At 38.4% G+C, this 21,994-nt stretch overlaps 1 protein-coding gene across 1 annotated transcript in view; it reads right to left on the bottom strand.

Moving 5' to 3' along the window:
• Positions 1–21,994, bottom strand: part of ADCYAP1R1 (ADCYAP receptor type I) — a 134,229-nt gene that overhangs the window by 9,932 nt on the left and 102,303 nt on the right. The window contains exons 10-14 of the mRNA XM_086467335.1: positions 20,627–20,687; positions 16,337–16,406; positions 14,203–14,294; positions 3,241–3,294; positions 289–372 (exon numbers count right to left, since the gene is read on the bottom strand). Coding sequence (XP_086323461.1) covers positions 289–372; positions 3,241–3,294; positions 14,203–14,294; positions 16,337–16,406; positions 20,627–20,687 — 361 coding nt within the window. The remainder of the gene's footprint in view (positions 1–288; positions 373–3,240; positions 3,295–14,202; positions 14,295–16,336; positions 16,407–20,626; positions 20,688–21,994) is intronic.

Here is a 21,994-nt window from a genome sequence, read left to right as displayed (position 1 = left end):
TTTGCTGTATAATAAAGAGCAACTGTTAATAGTTCTATACAGACACTACCCAAAACCATAGATAGCATCAGCCATAATTACAAAATTCAAAAAAACCACCAAACAACCTTAAAATCCTTGATCATAGTGCATCGGCAAAAGCACAGAACAACAACAAAAAATTCTACATGCAACAAGGACTAAATGAATGCTTGCTCTCTAGTTACTACCCCTCTGCTAATATCCATTCATTTACTTGCAACATGCGTCATACAAACACAGTAATGTCACAGGATTGCGTACACTTACAGGGTAATGGTTGATAGTTCTGACATCTTGCAAGAGTGCTGGTTAGCCCTCTTAGGCTTACAGTAGCATTTCTGAACGCAGCTGCTAAATATGACAAGATTAGCATTTTTTTCAGCATATTGTGAACAGGCCAAGGTAGGTCACTTTCAACACATTCCATGAGACACGTCACAACGATGGAAAACAGACACGACAGAATGAAATTACAGCACAAACCAGCTGCTTGACTGAAGCAAAAATGAACAACAACAAAAAAAATTGCACTGGCTGTCGCTGGCGATTGTGATGTGTTGATTCACAAACAAACCAAAGATTGAACAATCTGGAGGCAGGCGGGCAGCGTTAACGCATCCAAAATACACAAGAACTTTGCAGTCTGGAATTGTACAGGGGGTAACGGAACCATATATTAAATGAAAGTTGACTGCACGCTTGTGGAGAACAATTAGATAGTAACATAAACTTGTAGGATGGAGATTAATCTAAGATGAAGTCAGATCAGGTGTTCCTCATTTTCATGTGTAGGTACCCAGGGTAGCGTGGGTTCTTTCTTTATAGTGAAGAATACTCTCAAGGACACCAAAGCACTTTTTTGCCCAGCTTCCTTGATGCATGGGAAGGGGAGTTCAGTATGGAAACTGCATGTCTGACTGGTAATTCAGAGGTACCGCTCATTTTTTCTCACACGCACTAAGACAGGTGTGGTCATAAAAGCAGCAGGCACCTATATTATGGACCAGGACGCTGATCTCTACATGTTGTATTCTAGAAAAAGCTTCTATGGAGAATGCAATGGTTACATTCACTACTAGCCAGAGAGAGGCTAATTTAAATCAGCTATCAAGGAGGGTAATATAAAGCACCATGGCAAGGCATTTTGATGCATCTTGTAAGAGATTTTTTATCTGTTACAGTGGGCTGAAAAACATGAGAATTGAAACCAGTGGTTTCTTGACAACTTTCGAGGGGAGATTGTTTTGTTTTCAACACATGGTTGTTTTGGTAGGATTCACCTCAGGGGAGATGGCTATTTACAGTATAGATGACTAAGTAAACCGGACATCCTTCGTCCCTTCAGAATCATCAGAGAGAAGAGGTAGTAGAGAGAGAAATACACACTTACTTGTCAGGGTATACCTGACCTATTTTAGATGTCCACTTTAGGACAGGATGAACAACACAGCAAACACCGCTGACTACCCTGACTAAATCTCCATTGACTATAAATGATAATATTATGATTTCTTTAAAGCAATTGCCTACAAGGCAAACGTCTAACTTCATTCAAACGAATCAAACTCTGTTTCTGTTGCTCTGCTAATATGTACAGTCTAAAATTTGAGTTCACCTAACCATAGATGGAAGGTGCAGTTTATAAATTGAATAGTAAAATAGAATAAATAGAAAAGAGATTGAATTTCTCTCTACTGTTAACTCCTTTAAGCCAATCCCATTTACTAGATTTTTCTTTTGTTTTGTTTCCTTTTGGGTAATCAATACCTGACAACTGCATTTTGATTAAAGATTATAGCCTAGGAGCTGGAAAGAATACAGTATTGTGGCATACACGCATCCAGCAAATAGAAATAGTAATCATGTTTCAGCTTGTAAAATGAATATCATTTCTTGGACGATGCTGAGGGAGTAAATATGAAAATGACTTTTACTTGTACAGTATCACTTCTGTGATAAAATTTTGCACCACCTCTGTTTTTCACAGAGCCGAGTTGTGCATTAATTGTCAGCTAAAAATTATCAAATCAAGGAGGGAAGTTTTAGAGATACTTCCTTTTTACTATGACTGAGACTTTCATAATCGACTACGGATTTTGAGTGCCTCACTCATTTTTTTGACCACCTGATCTGAAACACATTTTATCAGACTGATTTTTACCACAAGAGGGCTGCTCAGCCTATGTTGAAAAGCAGTGCTTGTGAAAGCATTTTTAGATATACAACCTGAAAACATAACATCTAAAAATCAATAATCACTTTGAAAACCCTTGGTTGTGGGGTGTTATAGGGGGTTGTGTTCTTCAGTGATGTGCTTAATGTTGCCATGGTAATCTGGAAAAAAATATCCCCACCCATGTTTCCTTTATTGCTTGTGCCCTGTTTTATTCGGAAGGGATTGATTTTCATTACAAGTTTTTCTAGTGCGTAGACCTAACATGACAGCACTTGATATTTGCTAGAATTATCATAAAGGGCAGACTTTATTTTGAAAATAGTATCTAAGAATTAACTGCCACTCCCCACCCAATGAGGGGACATTTACACATGGGCTTTTGATGGAAAACTTCGCTAGCACCTCTTAGGAAAACGGTAATATTTTAGTGCTGTTTGTTAACATTTTTTCCTACCATCCTGTCTAATTTAGGTAGAATCCTCTCTCTGATGGTAGATATTGTAAAGTGACCCAAAAATCTTTAGAGTACAGAATGATAGAAGCTTTCTTTCCTTCCCCACCCCCCACTTTTTTTATTTAAATTGTTTGTTTATTTATTTATTATCAAAGCAGAAACGTTGGTGGAAGGAAAGGGAGAAAGAGAGAAGAGACAGAGGAGGCAGGAACCAGAAAGAAATGAGAAGGAGTTAAAAACAGCCAAATAAGAGCAAATTAATATGAATGAGATTATGGATATCAAAACACTACATGAATTAGGGCAGGATCCTCAGATCTCTGTAGGCACACACAGAATGGAACTGGTCACATCTAACTATATGTATCTAAGACAAATTTAAACTGAACCTTTGACTCACTCAATCATGGAAAGAAACAGGCACTTCCAGAGGCTGGGCTGACCTGTGTAACAGAGGTGTCTAAGACATACGGGATGCATTGTCTTACGGAGGTGCCCTGGTCTCTCAGTTTGACCATAGACGACGACTAGACTGCTTAGATTAAATACAAGACTTTAGACAGCTAAAGGCAAACAAGCTGAGTCTCACCGCATGTGTCCTGTGCATGGACTGCAGCTGCATCTGGGAGGAAGAGGGAGGGTGCTAGGGTGGAAGGGGAAAGAAAAAGTTAAACATTCCCAGGATTAAATGAGTGATGTAAGATGTGGCTGAAGACCATCTCGTCAGACCCAACACCTTGACATCTGGCAAGTTAATGCAAATGAGAGAGTACACAAATTTGAGGCAGAGGTAATTGCAATTCAGTCCTAAAGTCTGTGTAGGTTTCTCAGAGGTGCTTAAGAGGAGTAAAATGAGCATGCCGGTTCAGGGGAATGGAGATATGTTCTACTACCAAGGCTGTGTAGTCCATAATGAAAAAGACCAGGATTGTGGGGTTAGGTCACTAGTAACACAGAGGGAATGACGGAGTTTGTGGGTTGTCCCTGAATATGCTGAAGGGGAATCCTTTGGGCAAGCACGATAAAGGTAGAATTTGAGTCATACAAATTAAAACCGTGTCTCATTAAGAACCTTTGTGCACTTGCTCAAGGAATTCTGTGTAACCTCACTACAAGGATTGGCAACCATGTAGTAGTAGGAAAAGGAATGTTGAAACAAATCAATGAAATAAAGTATTGAAAATGCAGTAAAAAAATTAACCAAAGTGAAAGTAGAAAGATTGTATAGGAGAGAGAGAAAAAAAAAAATAAAATTAAGCTGTACCATCTATTATTTCTGCTACATGCCCCGTTACCTATAGCTGATATTTTTATAGCTTTTGCTTGATAGCTAAGGATTTCCTGAAGCTAGACTTGCTTCCTGGACAAAACACCACCTACGTTTACAAAAAGCCTGGACTTACAGATCAGATGTAAACAGTTTGGAAAACTGAACTCGTTCTCTGAGCAGACAACAGACTATGATTCCACCCTGCCGCAGCAACTGTGGGCCCTGACACAGTGTGTGCAAGTAGACTCATTCACCCCTCTCATCCAGACACAGAATGAATATGAATTCTTCTCAGTAAAGTTGTTATTTCTTCTATTTTTCAAAGTTAACAGTATAGCTGTATGCATTTTACCTTGTCACCGCATGCTAGCTTTGCAGTCAGTAGTGAGAAACAGACCACAAAGTGAGATTCATCTGACCTATTTTAAACATCTTGTTTAGAATGAAGTAAGTTGTACTCAGGATTTTGTTCTCTGGACTGGGTAGATCTCTACTGACTCTGGAAGAAGCCCAGCATGATCATGTTATTAAATCAGGTGGATCCCATGCTGTCTTGCTAAAAGTACAACCGTTGCTGTGCTCTTCATAAAAAAAGGCAACTCTGTTTATTCTTCAGTTGAAAACAAGCACAAAAGTCTTCGTCTAGTCACCTTTTGACAAAGTCTTAGTCTTTTACCTACAGCTCTACTTTTTACTGCTAACACACGAAGCCAAAAAAAAACTTTCCCCGACCTCTCTAAGGGGTCTGAGGTACTCCAAGATCATCTTCTGACACCTGGGAATAATCTGAAAACAAGCTGGAAAAAAAAGAGAAAGTGTGAGGTCTCCTATACAGTCCTTGTCCAAAACACATTAAAACCAGTTTACTTTAATGGGTGGTAGTAATTTTCCTTCATCTGGCTTTTCAGTCTCTAGCTTTTAGGGCTCTTGCATTGGCTTAACATCTGAGAGGTCAGCTTTGTTTCTCTTTGCTGTTTTGTGTAGGTCCGCCTGACATAACTCAGTGGATTCCTTTGTTTTTCACTGATTTGGAGGAACATAACGATTTGCATTTTTTTATGCCTATATACTTACAAAGTCAATGAACTTCAAGCTAAAAACTAGGACATGTGTAGGAAACCTCACGAGGGTCTCATATGGATTTCAAAGCTCCCGTATTATAGAGAACATTCAATGTCCTCTATACACTTTACATGGGTCTACTTTTAATTCCGCTGAAGTTAGATTTAATCTATTGTAACTGAAAGCTAGCGAGGAAATTACAACAATAATTTGACACAGAAACGGCGTGTCTGTGAGGAAACCACTATCACCTCTCCAGAGGCTGAAGCCAGATTACTGCTTGCAGACTATAGCTGTGGCTGAAAATGAGTGTTTAACAAATATGAGTATGAACTGGAACCTTTTGCCCAATAATTTTGACCTTTGCACAGAACTGAGGCTTAAAGATGGAACAGAATGTTCAAAGAGAGCCAAAAATCATTTCTACACTGTTCATTCTTGGCTTTGTTAACTTCTATAGGGTGGACATACAAGGATGGAGAAAACCATCAGAGATCAAATAATGAAGAGATAAAGCTTAATATTTAGTTGTGCTCTAGAGAAGAAAGCTGCTAGTAGAGAGCAGAATACTTCCATCAAAAACAGTCTTTAAATGAACTGTAGCTTCAAGGCTACATGTCCTGATCCTTCCTCTGTATTAACTCTGGTGATTCTATTTTAACAAGCTAGATTATTCTCACTAATGCCATGCATTATGGAATAATTCTGATGGAGGTGCAGTAATATAACTGTAGTGTAGAAGACAATAGTATGGTATGTTTAGTGAGAAAAATGTACCACACTAAATGAGATTCTTAAATGTTTTTGAACTTAGGTTTACTGTTTGAAATCAAGACTATGCTTGTCCAAACCCAGACGTAAAATATCCGAGAATGTGACTAGCTCAGTGTCCTTAAAACAAACAAATGAGCAAAATCCGCCGAGTATTTATTGTCACAGTCTGCCACGAGTGGATTTTCAAGTACTATAGACAGGTCTTAGTCCTGTCAGCTGGCAGAGGTCAGCACCGGTATAGCTGCACAGTTTATGCAATTTGCAGCTCTGAAGCTTCAGTTACGTTGTCTTGCCTCACCTGTCTTACACGTTATATGAAAATCCTACAGACAGCAATCCAAGTTTCAACCCATCTCTATAACCCTCCTTAATGAAAAAAGAGAGTGCTGCCCTTGTTGAAAAGGCCTGGGCTCGCACACATTTAATCAGCTGACCAACTCCAGTGTTTTCATTGGAAATATATACGTTTGGAAATCTCTCAGTAATGACAGAGGTGCACAGCAAATGAAGTACTAAGGTTATGATGTGAGCCATACGCACAACTTCGGATTGGTCCAATCTTGAGGTAGTGTACATTTGTTTAAACTGCCTGCATTGAGACTTAATTCAATATTAAGCTGTTGTAACCTGGTGGCCTTTGGGTCTGCACTTCACCTCTTGGAGGCAGGAGAATTTGTTCCTGGGCAATTAACCATTTACCTAGTTTGCACCACACAGTTTCTTTTATGCACAGTGTTAGTTACAAGAGGCTTATGAGAAGTTTGCCCTTCTAGATCAAAAAACCTTCTGCACTGTCACAGCACCACCTTTCTTGTCCCTTCCATACCTCAGGCTCTCATGACTATGTACGTGCTTGGAGTATGTCCTAATAATTCTTCAGATGTAAAACTAAAGCCACTGGATGTGAAGCATGCTAGATGCTGAGTGAGACACAAGAAATCAATGGCAAGAAGAAGCAGAGACACTGAGGGGAAATTAAACTTCTTTTGTCCTCATATGGTAGAAGTAAAAATGTGAATGGTAGCAAAAATTAAATGGAAGACCATGGATGTTGGTGTGCATCAAGCTTTGATGTAAATTGAAAGCACGTTCAAGATCAGAGATGTCAGAATTATTCCCCATTGTCTGCAGTCTCGCAACAACTGCTGCATGACCAGTTGCTTCAAGTCCACGCTTATCTTTACGCTAAGTAACCAATTCAAAGAAAAAAAGGTGCAAACTAATTTGGGGACAAATAAAATTCAAGATTTATCCCTTCCAGCCTTACAATGCATTCAAAACAACATGCTTAGCTATGAGCAGTGCTGGAGGGAAAGGGAAAACAGCCAGAATGGTCTAATTTGCTGTCTCCTAAGTTAGCTCTCGATTTGAGGTTTCTGAAAAATTATCTGAACCCTCAAACACATTATCTTTCCTAGTAAGTAAGCTACCCTGATAAAGGATACAACACTGCACCCAAATCCATGGGTAACTCATAAAGATTCATGGCCTTAGGCACTGGACGTTCTCGCTTCTGCTGATCTCCATGACAACTGAAGTTTATCAATACAGTTCAAAATTAGATTATTCATTTTGATGAAGTGCAGTGACTTGAGAAACACATTTGAGGTCTGTACCCGGCTTTCTTTAGGAAGGTTACCTTCTTTGCTGATCAGGAAACTTGATTGTGTAGCAAAGGTTATAATATTACAGAGAATTTAGCTAAGTGTAGGCAGTTTCACATTGAAGAAAGAAGCTTTATATTGTGCACGCTGCTAAAATATTTGTGGTCTTTTAAAAAGCAATGCTTGAACAATTTCGGATAGATATAGTATTTCAGACAGTACATGTGTAGGCAAAGATCTATATTTACACAGGTACACAAGCTCAGACACACTCATGTGAACCACTCTGGCTTGAGCCTTCAGATGTTATGAGTGCTTTCCATAGCAGTTATGGCAATCAAGACATGTTGTTTTAGGTACTGGCTTTGAAAGATGTTTAAATCTGAAGTATCTAGATCTATGCTACTAACATTTCAATGGGAATTCATAACACACTATTTAGCCTTTTTTTGTGCCTAAACCTGCTTGGAAAAGGTCTTTTTCAACCTGAATGATTCTATGATTCTATTATTCTAATCCAGCCTTTGATAGAACTGGTGAGAGCGCATCAAGCTTTGCATTATTTTTTCTTCTTTAAAAAATGGAAGGAACATTTCTATAAAGAGAATCACACTGTTGAATATATCAAAGAATTGTTCTCTCGCTCTCTAACCTGCACGCCTCCTTGATCTTTCTGGAGAATGATCATCTATTAGACGATTCTCTTTTAATACACACTCTTTTCCTATTAAGAATTGTTAAGCATGAAACCTAGGCAGATTTCAAAAAAGCCAGCTAGCTCATCAACAACATAAATCAGTGTTGTATCCTTTCCTCTGTCTGTATATCTATTGGAACCATAAAATTGCCCATAAAAACACCTTACAGCAACGTGCACAGATAGTGTTTAAAGACAAAGTCATCCTATTTTTCACTACTACTTCGAAATAGAAAATAACAGGAGCTAGCTCCATCATGCAAACGTCACCTGTGCAGGCCAAGGCACAAGGGATTTGCACTCTAACCACCTTCTAAGGATTTCACAATGACAGAAGCAGAGCACTTTTTAACTTGCGTTCATCACAGATGATCTTGTAACCACAAGAAATAAGTCTTGCGATCAACTATTTCAAAATCAGATCCTGTCAAAGCTCCAGTAAAGCTCTTGTATATCATTGAAAATGGATGGAGTTTCTTTTTGAAATATTGATTTGCTCTTCTGGAATATCCCTCTGGCAAGTGGCCCACAAAACCACTTTCAAGGTGGACACAGATTTAGGTCTGATCCCGTCATCACTGTAAGAATATAAAAGATAAATACCAGATGAAAGGACAGTGTTTAGATTAGGAAGCTGGATTTGACAACCCAGGTTGTATGTTCATGTTCCTCTGCTTGTATCAGGCACTGGGGCGGATTTTGAGTAGCCCACTTTGGGCATCATACCCTTGGCTGTTCAACGGGAATAACAGCTTGCAGGAACATTATGAACACACTAAATATACTGTGTTGCTTGGGTTTACAGTAGTTGAGACCACAGAAAATCTATAGATAGATAATCAAAGCAGAATAGGGTTTCCAATTACTTTATCTGAAAATAAATAAATCACTGTGTGATTATATTCTCGCTAATTACAGTTTGTGATTCTGTAGCCTACATGACCTTACATTCCTAACAGACTCACTCATTTTTTTTTCCAATCCCTACCTGAAAAGTTTTTGCACAAATTAATACCAACCTCTCCACCGAAAAATCCAAAACAGAAACCAAAGAACCCTCAGACCAACACCCAAAATAATAATGTAAATAAAAATATACCAGTTGTGAATGAGAACATTTTCTCTAGAGCATTAAATTAATCCATCAAGAATTAGTGTCAATCAAGGTAACAAACATCTACTCTCCTAGCATTTCTCAGAATTGAGAACTACGTCCTTGCTGATCACCAAATGACCATTGTCTGTGTTTTCCACTGTATTTTCTTGTCATAGAAAAGGATCAGCCCAGGGACACAAGTTCCTTTCCTTGCTGGGTTAGTGCGCAGCACTCAGCTGTGACAGTACCCGAGGTTAAGAAATTAAAGTGCCATGCTAAAGAATATACTATTCGTCAAACATCTGCCATTTTCTTGTCAAAAATGAGATTTTTGGCTTGAAGACCCTGACAATAATTATTAATGCTGGCAGTCTGAGCACTTGCAGCAACACAAAGCGGTAGCAGAATGAATCATCGAGTGTCCGGTGACTTTGTAGGTGAACTGTAGAGGAGTGTTGTTTACCAAAACATTTGTGTTACAACTTGGCTTTTCCTGCCCTAACCCTCGAGGTTGCACCATATGTAAAATCATACCTACCTATGATATATGCCATGTTTCTCCTTTCTTTCCAGCAAGATGCTAATTGGAGGAATGACGTAGACCTGAATTAGCTAGATATATGTGGGGTTTATTTTCTTTTCATTGAGTTTTCAACATGTGATACAAAATTTATGAAGAATCTGTTAAAGCAAAAGCAGAAACAACCTTCCCCCTCCCAAATTATACTATCCATGATAAACAGGAAAAAATAATAAAAAAAAAGAAGATTTTTCAGTTAAATGTGTTTGATTCTTGAAAATGAATGAATAAGCAAAGACTGGATGGAAATGTGTGGGCCTTTTCAATGTTAAGGGTTGTTCCAGCATGCATCTACATCATCATGCATATCTGCTTAAATACTGCAGTGGTTTATGGTAGTGATACTGTTTGATCTTCTGTCTATAACGAATCTTTCAGCAATGCAACAATGCTCATGAAAATAATAGCATGGATTTAAGCTTTGTGTAGGCATATCTATAGGAATATGGCTTTTCGGGGCGGTGAACCTACTCTCTTTACAACAACTTGACCAAAACTGGGGTGCCCAAAAGCAGATTTTGACATACTATTTTAGACACTACTGGCTGGATTTCTCACAGGAAAAACAGTGAAGCCTTGCCAGATCAATTTATTATCTGTTTCCTAAAATTCCAGACAAGGAATGTATGAAAACCCACGCAAATAATGTGGGTCTGATGTGACACGCTGTGTGCGGAACCAGCCATAGTAGGGTTGTGAATATGTGTTTCCAGTCCCCAGAACTGTGAGTGCACATTGGAGTCATGGGCTTCGGTTGTGGTGCTACCTGGCTTTCAGCATATGGTGTAACAATGTCCCTAAATAAACTATTGCTTCTTCAAAATATTTGCCAGCTGTGCCATTGGACACTGCTAAGAATCAGACAGTGCTTTCTGTTTGGAAGCACGTTAAGTAAAACCTAACTGGATGGAATATAGAGGTACAAATACAAGACACCATCATTTGTACTATAGGATTAAGTATGTCATGTCCATGACCACGGCACATTACCACTGTTTATGCAATTCATTCACCAGTTGGGGCAGAAAACCTATCTGACCTATGCAGATAGTTGTTTTAAGTACACTAGGCATACAATCAAGGTCACTTTATGCTTCCCCAGCACCTGAGGATCTCAGAACTTCTCACTCAGATAAAAATCTATGGCATTTGCATTACATATCTTGCTTTGGTTTGATGCTTAATTTGGTGGAATTACTCAGGATTGACACAAGATTAAGTGAAACCAGGACATAGTTCAAGAAACAGAGTTATGGGGGGTTTTATGCCTTTGGCAGTTCTCTCCTGACTCTAAAAAGTAAATAATGTTTATGATGACTATTGGGAGGAAGTATGAAAGCTGCTTAAGGTTCTCAAAAGAAATGAAAAAGAATCACATAGTTAAAATAAAAATTAGAAAGAGTGACTTCTTTTTCCTTTTTAATTCCTACCTCCACTGCTTAGATATTTTTGATGAAGCTAGCCCTCAATCGTTTCAGCCATAAGGAGGAATTTCTATCTAAAACATTAGTAAAAGAAAGATGGGGTTACTGTTCTCTCAGAATCTGATGCATTTTGAGCCGTTCAGTCTGAAATGGGATCAGGAGCATGCAGGCAGCTTTGAGGGGGAACAAAATGTGTGAAGGTCGATTAGACATGAGACTGGTAATGAATGACTGAACAGACAAGTTGATAAAATGGAAGTTTATAATCACTAAAGCATTTGGCTGCTGCACAAAACTGTTAGGAATTAGCTATGTTTCCAAGTTTTTCTCAGTCTAAAGTCAAAGGCTATTGCCTGTAATGATCATCAGGGTTTTTTAGAGAGAAAGTCTGATTTCTCATGAGAGTAAAGCTCTCGCTATTGTGCTGCAAATTCTACAAATTATTGTTTGACATTTTTAAAGCAAGTCTTACATTCTCTAGTGCCTACACTGTATTTATTAAGCATTAGTTCCCCAGTAGACACTCTTCTGTTGTGTTCCTGTCATAGCTTGCAGCTAACTTCAGTAATGGGAATTTTTAATAATAAATGCACAGTGTTAACAATACATAATTAATCTTTGAATTTAAGCACATCCCCAAGGCTTTAAAGTCAAATACAGTCTTAAGTGTTTTGCAGAACCATGACCGTAGCGTCTATAAAATAAAACTGGAGGTTGATTTTCGTAACAAAAACAATCATTAAAAGGGCCTGAACATAAACAGGTACCATACACATAAGAAGAAAATTAATCCTACTCAAAGTCAATAATCAAGTTTTTGTAGGGTCCTTTATTTGCTTTTTTTGATGATGGAAGTTCCAGCTAATGGGTTATTCCAAACAGTGGAAGACCGATACTAGAATAGATCTCAATCGCTGCTGCAGCTACAATGTGATACTACTTTCAGAAACTGGCTGAACATCCTTCCTCAGCCACAACTGATCTGTCTCATGTACCAAAGGCAAAGTACTTAAATATGTTGTGGAATAAAGATCCGGATGGTGAATTTGGTCTAATGGGATGACATTTAACAGTTTGAAACAGCAAAATAGGACATGGAAAATGCTTCATATGGACCATAGTCTAAATGTCACAGAGATTTCAATATGGTGACATAACCATACTGTGATCTTTTTCCTTCATTACAACAGCTCTCTTTTTACAGGATATGTGTGCACAAATATTGAGTATGTCTGGTGTATATCTATAGACTTACTAATTTAATTTCTTTTTACCATTTTTGTGTGGCTTTTCTGTTGTTGAATCTGTTTGGATAAACAACACTCCACTTCATAACACATACATAAATGCAAGATCAATTTATACACATCCATTTATAAAGTTGCAAAAAAATATGAAAAATAATGGCAGCGAATGGAACAGAAAATATGATGTCTTCTCTTGATTTTGGTGGCTAACTATACACATAGGAAAAATATCAGTAAAACCCAGTCACCATATTGATCAAAAATGACAAGGATGCTTTGTAATCTAGTTAAACCACTGAGTCTATGGCATGCTTTGCTTCATATGTGAGAGATGTGCAGCAGACACCAAACATGCGCTTAGCAGGTCATAATCAGAACTAGCTCTGCACGTCTTGGGTGCTAATTGCAATCTAAGATTCGGTGGACGACTTCCCAGCAGAACATACATGGGAAGACTTCATGCAAGCCTTAGGCAAACCATGCATACAGTTAACTTATTCACTACACTTTCTCCTGAGTTTTAATTCTGAGATACATCCACCTGCAGAATGAATTTAAAGCATTATTTTTGTCTGTGGAAGCACAGTTTAGAGCAAACTTCAAGGGCAGTACTTTCAGTAAGCGAATGTCTGACTATAGGGATGAAAAAGCATAAAATCATCATTTCATGTAGATGTAAACAAGACACTAGGAAAGAAGGGAAGATAAATATACAGCTGGAGGATATAATTTTCCCTGAAATTTTCATTTAGATGATAACATTGTTATACTATGAGTGTGGCTACTTAAGGTGAACCTGATCACTGGATAATTTTTAAAAATTAATACAAAATAAGGATCTCCTACTTTACCTTGACATCTTTTATTTTTATTTAAGGTTTGTATGACTTGTCTTTTTTCACCAGTAATCCAGTACTAAATCAAAAAATCTTACCATGTTTATGAGTGCTAGAGATCACTAGAGCTCACTAAAAAATTGCAAAGCAAATGTGAGTGGGGTTCAGGCTGAAAAGCCAAGAAAACACCAAATGTGCTGCCACGTATCGTAGTTATTCAATATGGTTGTATAGTTTTTATATGGAGAATGACTGCGTGCACTTAAAGTGGGAATGACGACCATCTCAAATGGCCAGTTTCTATATTCTAGTGAAGCAGAAACTAACAAAAAGGATGTTGGCTTTAAAAAAATGTAATTCACAAACGAAGTTTTAAAACTTCTAAAAGAAAATTTTAGGATTCGTTGTGCATTTTTAGGCAATTCTAGATGTGTGGGGGAATTGTTTGGCTTAAGATGGATGCATTCAAGTTTACCAGAAACATGAACATGAGCAACTTCAGGGTATCTTCCTAAACTAAAATTCAGTCCAAAGTTAACGAAATCTTTTCCTCAAATCTCATTGCTTTCAATCCCTGGAACGTATGAAGCACAGCAGACTGTCCCATGAGAACAATAATATTTATGCCTGGTCAGTATGTTGATTTCCAGATAACTGACCTGTAAAGAAGTTTGGGCGTTTGTGGTTTTTTTTAATCCTGTATTTATGGTTTTTTTTTTTTACCAGGCCATTTAAAGAAAGGTGAAGGCTGGCATTAGAATGCCCTTTAGTGGCTTTTGGATTAAAAAAAAAAAAAAAAAAAAAAAAAAAAAAAGACAAAATCAACCAAATAAATTTAATAGATCCTGTTACTCTTTTTGAAAATCAAATTGCTTCAGCTGAGGCATGTTTTTGACTTTGTCTTTTTTCCTATGTGTATGTTAGAAATCTAAATTGATTACTGTTTTTTTTTTGTACTTACAAGTAAATGCTGGATTCATTGCCCCCAATATCAGGTGACTGGAGTTTCTGCACAAGTATCACAATTATGCCAATAAAAAGCACAAAGTTTATCTAGAGGAAAAAGAAAGGAAAAATAAGTGCCAATGATCTGTTTTTTCAAGTATAAGAATGAGATTTTTCCAGTGACTTGCTGGCTCCATAGCCTTATTCTTCTCCAAAATGCAGACTAGAAGTTTTACAGGGTCAGGAGTAATGAGATAAATTTATAAGGGTCTTATCAGCTCTTTTGCACGCAAAAATACCTCCCTTGCAACAGCTAAAGTAAGGTAGAATTTCTTCAGTCCCAAGAGCCAGATAAGACAAACAGAAGTGAAAAGGTTTCAACATTTTTCATTATCAACCAGTGCAAAGAATAAAAAAGAAAGATCCCTGCACATCAAAACCACATAGCAAATATCTCAACAGTAAAAGCATCTTTAACTCTCACTCTCTGAACTAGTGCATTTCTCAGTTTAGCGGTATCCATCAGTCACAATTTGGTCTCTCGCCTTTCCTGGAAATCCCAGGTTGTGTCACTTTCCCTCTGCTCAGCTGAATCTGGCCCAAGATGAGATGACCTCTAAGGTTTCTGAGAGAGGAGGTGTGTGTGTGAGGGGGTTGGAATGTGTGTTAATGTTCATCTTTAATTCTTTTATGTCCTCCTGGGCATCTTTCATAGGATCATGTGATTACAGATATAGTTTAAATTTTTGTTTTGCTGTTTTATCAATTGGAGATTCATAAAATCAGTTTATTTCAATGCTTTAGCTTCATAGTTGGCTATCACCTCTCCATAGCTTCTTAGCACTGGAAGAAAACAGTGGGAAATTTAAGTTAGTCCCTTACGCAACCTTTTACTCCTGTAAGGAGACCAAAAAAATTAAACTAGGTGTGAGCAGCTCTTTCAGAAAAATTTTCTGCCTGATCTGGGGACTAAAAATAAGTGGAAATGCCCAATCATCCCTTGCTAGTTGCTTGAATCTTTAATGCCTTCAGTAGAAGCCAAATATAACTGATTCCCCTAGCCAGAATGTGATCCTTCATAGAATATGTCTGTAAAGCATGGCAATTCACATACATCGGTATCACAAAAAAACCCAGACCCCACTACAACCTCACCTTCTGGATACCATTCAGTGTCATTATCTGAATTACCTTTAATGCGTCTGAAAGTTACTTTAGACAGCTGTCCAAATCCTTAAAAGAAGCCCCAAACCCGATGACACCACCCACGTGTAGACAGCTACCTGTGAGCTGGATGTCTAAATTCCCACAGCAAGCGATGAAGACCCGGCCAATGCTGTCACTGGAGTACGAAGAGCAACTTAGCATGCCCCAAATTAGTCACCCACACGTGGTAAGCCAAACAGCTTTTCAGGTGCTACTAATCATGTTGTCTAGGTGGTCAGTTTAATTTCCTAACTGAAGCAGCTCAACATCATTTTAAAATTCCTATATTCTTTTAGGGCAGCTGCTGGAGCCCAAACAGGATACTTCTGAGGTTCTCCAGTCACAGGTATCTATCATCATTTGAGTGAAACCCAAAACCTCCATCAACTAAAGGGAGCTAAGGTACCTTGTTGACAATTGAGCATCTTGCACTATGTCTAAATACTGTTATAAAGCTAATATTAGGTAAACAAATGTCGCTGTGAAATGAATTCCATTCAACAGACATAGTCAAGTTTAGTAGTCACTGACATCCAGTATTGTTTTAGTTATCCTGAGTTGTCCCACTTGGCCTTCAGCTGTCACCCCAAATGGCACAGGATTCCCATACATCCTATGTAATATCTGCCAGAACCAGGCAAACGATCCATACCCTCTAGGGTCCTACTTATGGCACTTGGTATCTGTGTTTAAGCAACTGAACAACCCTTATATACGTAGTCTTTTCTTACAGGCAGCATACCATCATTTAACTTGTACTAAACCTTCTTTATAACAATGGAATTACTTAGCCTTGTGGATGGCAAACGGCGGACATTCAGGCAAGCTGCCCAATAGTCCAGAACAGCTGATGCAGCATGGTTTGTAAAGCCATTTGAAGCTATTTGCATCGGTTATTTGCTCTCAGAAATGCTGAGGAAGAACCTCCTCCAAGTGCTACTTACCATAATTGATCCAACCACAGGACCCTTGATCACCCACCACAAAGCAGTGTTGTCATTCATGTCCCAACAGCTGCAGTTGTTAATGAACGAATGGGGTGGAGAAGGAGAAGGAAAAAGAAAGAAACAAGGAAGTTAATAAACTTACAACAACTTTTAAGGGACCAGAGACTGGGAGATTGGTCTTGCAGGTAAATTATTTTATTTAGGTTCAAAGGTTTTAGTTCTTCAGTCTGTCCCTGTTGCAACTTTCTTTTACAGCCTTTACCTGACTTATCTGAAAGTAAAACAAGTATTTTTGTGGCAATTTCAATGGTACCTCTCACTAAACAGTTTGGCCAGTTTGGAAAATGTCTTTATGTGTGTTTCTGAACCTACAGACAGTACAACTGTAAAACTGTCCCTTTATGTAAACATCTCAATAGAAGGGAAAAAAAGACTGGGATACCTCAAAGGGTAAGAGATGGTTATTCCAAAGTTTGATGTCTCAGTTACTTTTCCAGGCTAAACAGATATGAATGTCAGTTCCTGACCCTGAGATGAGGATTCTTACACACGTCTAGTACATCAGGATGTGCTAGAGACTGGTTGTATTTACACATAGGAATGGTTTTGCAGAAATTGGGTTGCCAGTCCTACCAAGAAGCAAGGATTCATCTAAGAGGGTTCAAGTATTGGAGAACAGTTGGGGTCAGCTCCTTTTTTAAGTTGTGGGGAGTTGTGACATTTCTACCTCAGCATTTAAAATCTTCCTCCAGATTCACCAAAGGATTCTCCTGAAGTTTATTCCATATAGATTCATTTGGACATGCATTTGTAGAGAAAGCTAATTACAGGACCCATATACGTATGGGCTTTTAACTTTAACTCCTATTTTCAAAGCTAGGAAAACAATAATAACGAAAATAAATATTTCCACCCCTGCTACACTATTTTTAGTCATTCAGAATTTGATTGTCAGTTGAAAAAAATGTCTTTTATTTGTCTCTGCTTTCTTCCCTTCATGCTTCCCTCTGGAAAACATAAAATCGTAGAAAAATATCTACTTTGTACCTGAAGTTCTGACAAGGAGGGTTTCCCTCCCACTGGGACAACAGCCAAAAGTCCCAGCAGTGGTTGTCATGGTGCATTTGTCAGATGCCAAGAAATGATTTGACAGAACATAGAGAAATAAAACACTGCTGATTCTGTGAAAGCTTAATGCAACTTCTGTGTCTTTTAAATGGTAGTCTGGTTGCATCTGGGGGAACAGTGAAAACCTTTAAACAAAACTATGTACATGTGCAAGTGTGAGGAGTCAGAGCTAAAATTTCATCAACAAAGTGCATATGAGAGAAATCCTAAGCACCTGGATGATGTCTGGTTTAGAAATTTCAATTGAACTTATATTTTCAGTTGAACAATATTTTACTGCATTCCCATAAATCCAGCAATAAGGATGTGTGTGGGAGAGCTGCTGAGAAGAGAGAAAATTAAAGATGGGATGTCAAATTTGCACGAAATTACAATTTTGCTTCTGTCTACAAAGCTTAGAAACTTCAAATCCCTCAAAATCTATGGGACTGATGGCTGAAATTTTCAACTGCAAAAATAACACTTCAGAGTTACCTCACTTTGGATGCCCACCTTAAAATACCTTAAGAAGCAACAAATGTTCAGAGGAAACTGCTTCTCACTGACAGTTTGGAAATCAGCCTCTCTTCAGATGTGAACAATTGTATGCCACAAAACAAAAGCACCTAAAAATCAGCAATTATCTTTTTAATCCTTTGTACGCATTTATGAATTAGACACCCTCTTGTGAAAATTTCCCTCTATTTGCAGACCTCAACCTCTGTAAGGTGCATATTAAATCTTCCCTGAAATTCTTTAGTGAGTTGACCAAGGCTGGAAGCATCTGGGCAAATTCTAATATTAATATGGCTTCACAAATAGGCACTGTTTGGCAATGTATGGCAATTTGTCTGTGTAGAAATGAGAAATTACAAGGGATGGAATCTACCTGCTCTAGTTTCAGCCATCTATATTGAAGACATCTACAGTCCAGCTAATTATCCAGGACTCCAGCTGGGACAAATAGACACTTGGAGGTTGTTGTTTGGGTTTTTTCCCCAGCGCTGTGTATTTTAAATGTGTACCCTGGGGTGATATATCATCCCCTACTCTTCTTAGACTTACTCCTCTTCTTTCACAGGATGTGTCCCCAGCAAGCTCAGTTGCCAATGTCTACCTTGTAGACATCAACAATGAATCAGATCAAGCTCACACAAAGGTTTTTTCAAGGACTTTTTTGTTCCAGTCCCTGTGACATCTATAGGATGGATGTGGTGGAAGAAACGTCACCTTCTCCTCAGACGAACATGACCAGAAGGAAAAAAAAAAAAAAGCAACGCGCAACAGAACAGTCTGTAATACCAGGCAAAAAGCTGTGCTACGTAAACAGGCTCCTTAATTTCTTTCAAATGCATTGCTACAGTGGAAGTCAGACACACAGGACTCTTTTTCAGGATGGATGAAGGGAAGCGAGCCAGTGGGCTGGGGGAGGGATGTGATTTCCATTTGAAAAAGCCAGAGTCCGATCTCTGCTACATCTCTGGTGTACATCTGGAATAACTCCATCTAATTCAGTAGCACGGCTCTGGATAAACAGACAGTTGCCTTTATCCCCACAAAACCTGTCACTGACAGTGATGTGAATCAGGAGCTGAAGCCATGGGAGCTCTGCCAGCTTAATAAGGAGCAAGCGGGAGGAGACTCAGGCTCAAAGTCTGTATTTCAGTCCATGCCTTTGCGACCCTGGTTTCCCAGTTCAGTAATTGCTGCAAAGTTTTAAGGCTCGTACTGGCTTCTCCCCCACCCCCAGAACAATGCTTGCTGATTTTTAAAAAGTCACCACTGAGACGCTCAGCTAGAGTCTGTCTAAATGTGTTGCATATTAAACAGCTTCTCTAACTAAAAGAAAGGAAAGGTTTTTGGTCTTTTTTATTTCTTTTTCTTTCTGCAAGACATTCCCCCTACCCACAAAATGCAAGGACTGTTTGGACTTCTAAGAGAAATTAATGTATTTAGGACCAGTGTTGTAATCATAATAACAACACAACAGGGATTTCTGGCTTGTTTTTGCATGGAAATAAATGATTTAATTTGTCTTAATATCAAAATAGAACATTAGGTCAAAGCACTGGCATCCCCAGTGGAGGAAGGGCTTTATGTTCTTCCCAAACAGAGCACGAAAGAACAAGGATGAAGAAAACCTGACAAAACAATGAGTCTTGAGCAAACTTTGCGTCCAAGTATCTCTAGGCAAAATTAAAACCTAAGCCTAAGTTTCTTGGAAATGGGACTTGAGTACACAATAGCGCCTTTCGCTTAGACCGAAGTTTTCAAAGAACCACTGCTAGACTTTCCAAATTTTATTCAGTATCCCTCACTCACAGCATTTTTCCTAACATTTTAACAATTTCAAATATAGCTGTCATGAAAAAACATTGCATGTCCATTCCTACCAGCTATGTCTGCTGCTCTATCAGACCGGTCAATCTACTGACTACTGAGACGTGCAGGACGATCTCTGGGAGCACCCTTTCCTTCTGGCCCTTTAGAAAAGATATTCGCAGGATTTTTCCCTATCGAAAGAGACCATTTGAGTGGAATTTACTCACTGGAATTCTTTCTGAAACTACCCCATTTCCTCTATTTTTTTTCCCAGAGAAGACAAGATGTTGATTTCTGTCTTACCTCTACTTACCTCCCCCACTAGATTTGTAGGGAAAAAACTCTCCAAGGGGAAGCTAAGCTTCTAATTGCCTTTGTTAATCAAAGCTCAGCAGCTCCTTGTGCAGATTTCCTTCATCACATCAGAGGTACCTGCAATGATTTCTACAGCTGGGCTCTTCACCTTTCTCTCACAATCAGATGGAGAGAAGATAATCACAGGTGTAATTCACCTGACAGCTCTTTTAAGATGGGGTAAACCATGTCCTTGTCTCCATTAATTTAACTGAGCAGGGAATGGAGGGCCACTGGGTCAGCTGCAGGTTTACATCTTCTTTACATGCATACATCTTTTGTGAATCCACCAGTGCAACAGGGACTTAACCATCGAACGATGGTTATCCATGTAGCTGAACAGGAAAGTACTCTAGGTCGAGCACTGGACCTAAACTACTGCATACACAAATCCATGTCAGAAATGGAAGAAATTAGTTGTGTCCTCTGATCACTAGATTTCTGTTCCATCCTTGCCATCATGCTGAATGCACGTGAAATGATTTCTCACGCAATGATACCTACCCAGTATCGTCAAAGTGAAGTCTTAGCACTGCCCAGACAGTGACACAAATTGTTGGAGTACCTGCAGAAAATAAAAATGGTGATATCATTAGCAGTCTAGACACATGTCGTGCTCAGCAACGAGCACTTTTGGCATCCTCTCCACTAAGGTTTTGTGTCCTAATAGCGCTTGTGCACGAAACAATGCAATTCATTACATTAATTCAGAGCTCTAGAAACATCTATCTCAGTCAGAGGATGGGTTAGTCTTGGTGGGATTGCAGAAGCAAAACTGATAAGAGGAAGGAATGATGTTTTTTCAGGTCATTATTGCTTAAAGTTGCTGTACTGCACCTTGTTTCATAAACAGTAAAAGACAGCCTGTACAAAATAAAAGCAGTGACATCAGCTTCCGTGTCTAGACCTACTGTAATTATGCAATAATTGCAGAGTGGCAGAAGTTGAGCTGTAATGGCATTATTGTATTCTTTGTATTCTTATGTGGCTTTGCTGTAAATGATTTGCATATATTGTGTTTACTCTGTTATTGTGTAAATAACTGATTTTTCTTTACTTATTCAACCAAAACAAATCAGGAAAGGATAGTTTTCCTTTACTCATAGGCATATTTAATTTTTTCATTAAAAAATCCCAACTAAATGAGAATATTGAGAGCAAGAATTTAATTTCTATTTCAGACTCTTTTTCTTTACTCTTTAAAAAAAATGCATGTAAAATACAAATTAAATCAAAACAGTAAGAATCCGCAGAGAAGCCTGGATTTATTTTCCTTTCTGAAGACACTGAAACAGTCTTGCAAGACAACTCTGGGTAAGATGGTTCTACATTTTATGGCAGATAAAATCTTTGACTAGGAAACTGCCTACATCTATTCAGGCACCACCGGAATGATAAAGTGCTAAAAAGCAAACAAAACAAGGACCTTTATAACCCCGGCTTGCAGCAGTGAACGAGACTGTCGCAAGTTGACAGGAACAATTATGTTTCATACATTTTGCAAGGCTGTGTTGATGTCACATTAATTAGTCATTTGACTGACTCCACTTAAGTGAGTCTCTGTCAAATCTCATATTCCTGCTAACAGAAATAAAAATATCCCTGTTAGACCTAGATGACTGATGAAGCCGCCCTCCTTTAAAAAAGCACACACAGAAATATTTGAAAGGAAAATGATAAAAAGAAGCAAAATGACAGGCTTTGGAGAGAAGAAATCATGCATATTTAATTTACATTGGAGTCTGCTTTCCTCACATGAGAATATGTAGAAAACATTGAGATCTTTGTGCACTTAACAGATGCACAATAATAAAAATAATCTTAAAATATTGAACATGAGTGCTATCTAGTTTGCACTGGTTTGCACTATAT

Source organism: Leptosomus discolor, chromosome 6, assembly GCF_034619465.1.
Source record: "Leptosomus discolor isolate bLepDis1 chromosome 6, bLepDis1.hap2, whole genome shotgun sequence".
Classification (NCBI taxonomy): Eukaryota; Metazoa; Chordata; class Aves; order Leptosomiformes; family Leptosomidae; genus Leptosomus; species Leptosomus discolor.
This window is presented reverse-complemented; position numbering and strand designations above follow the sequence as displayed.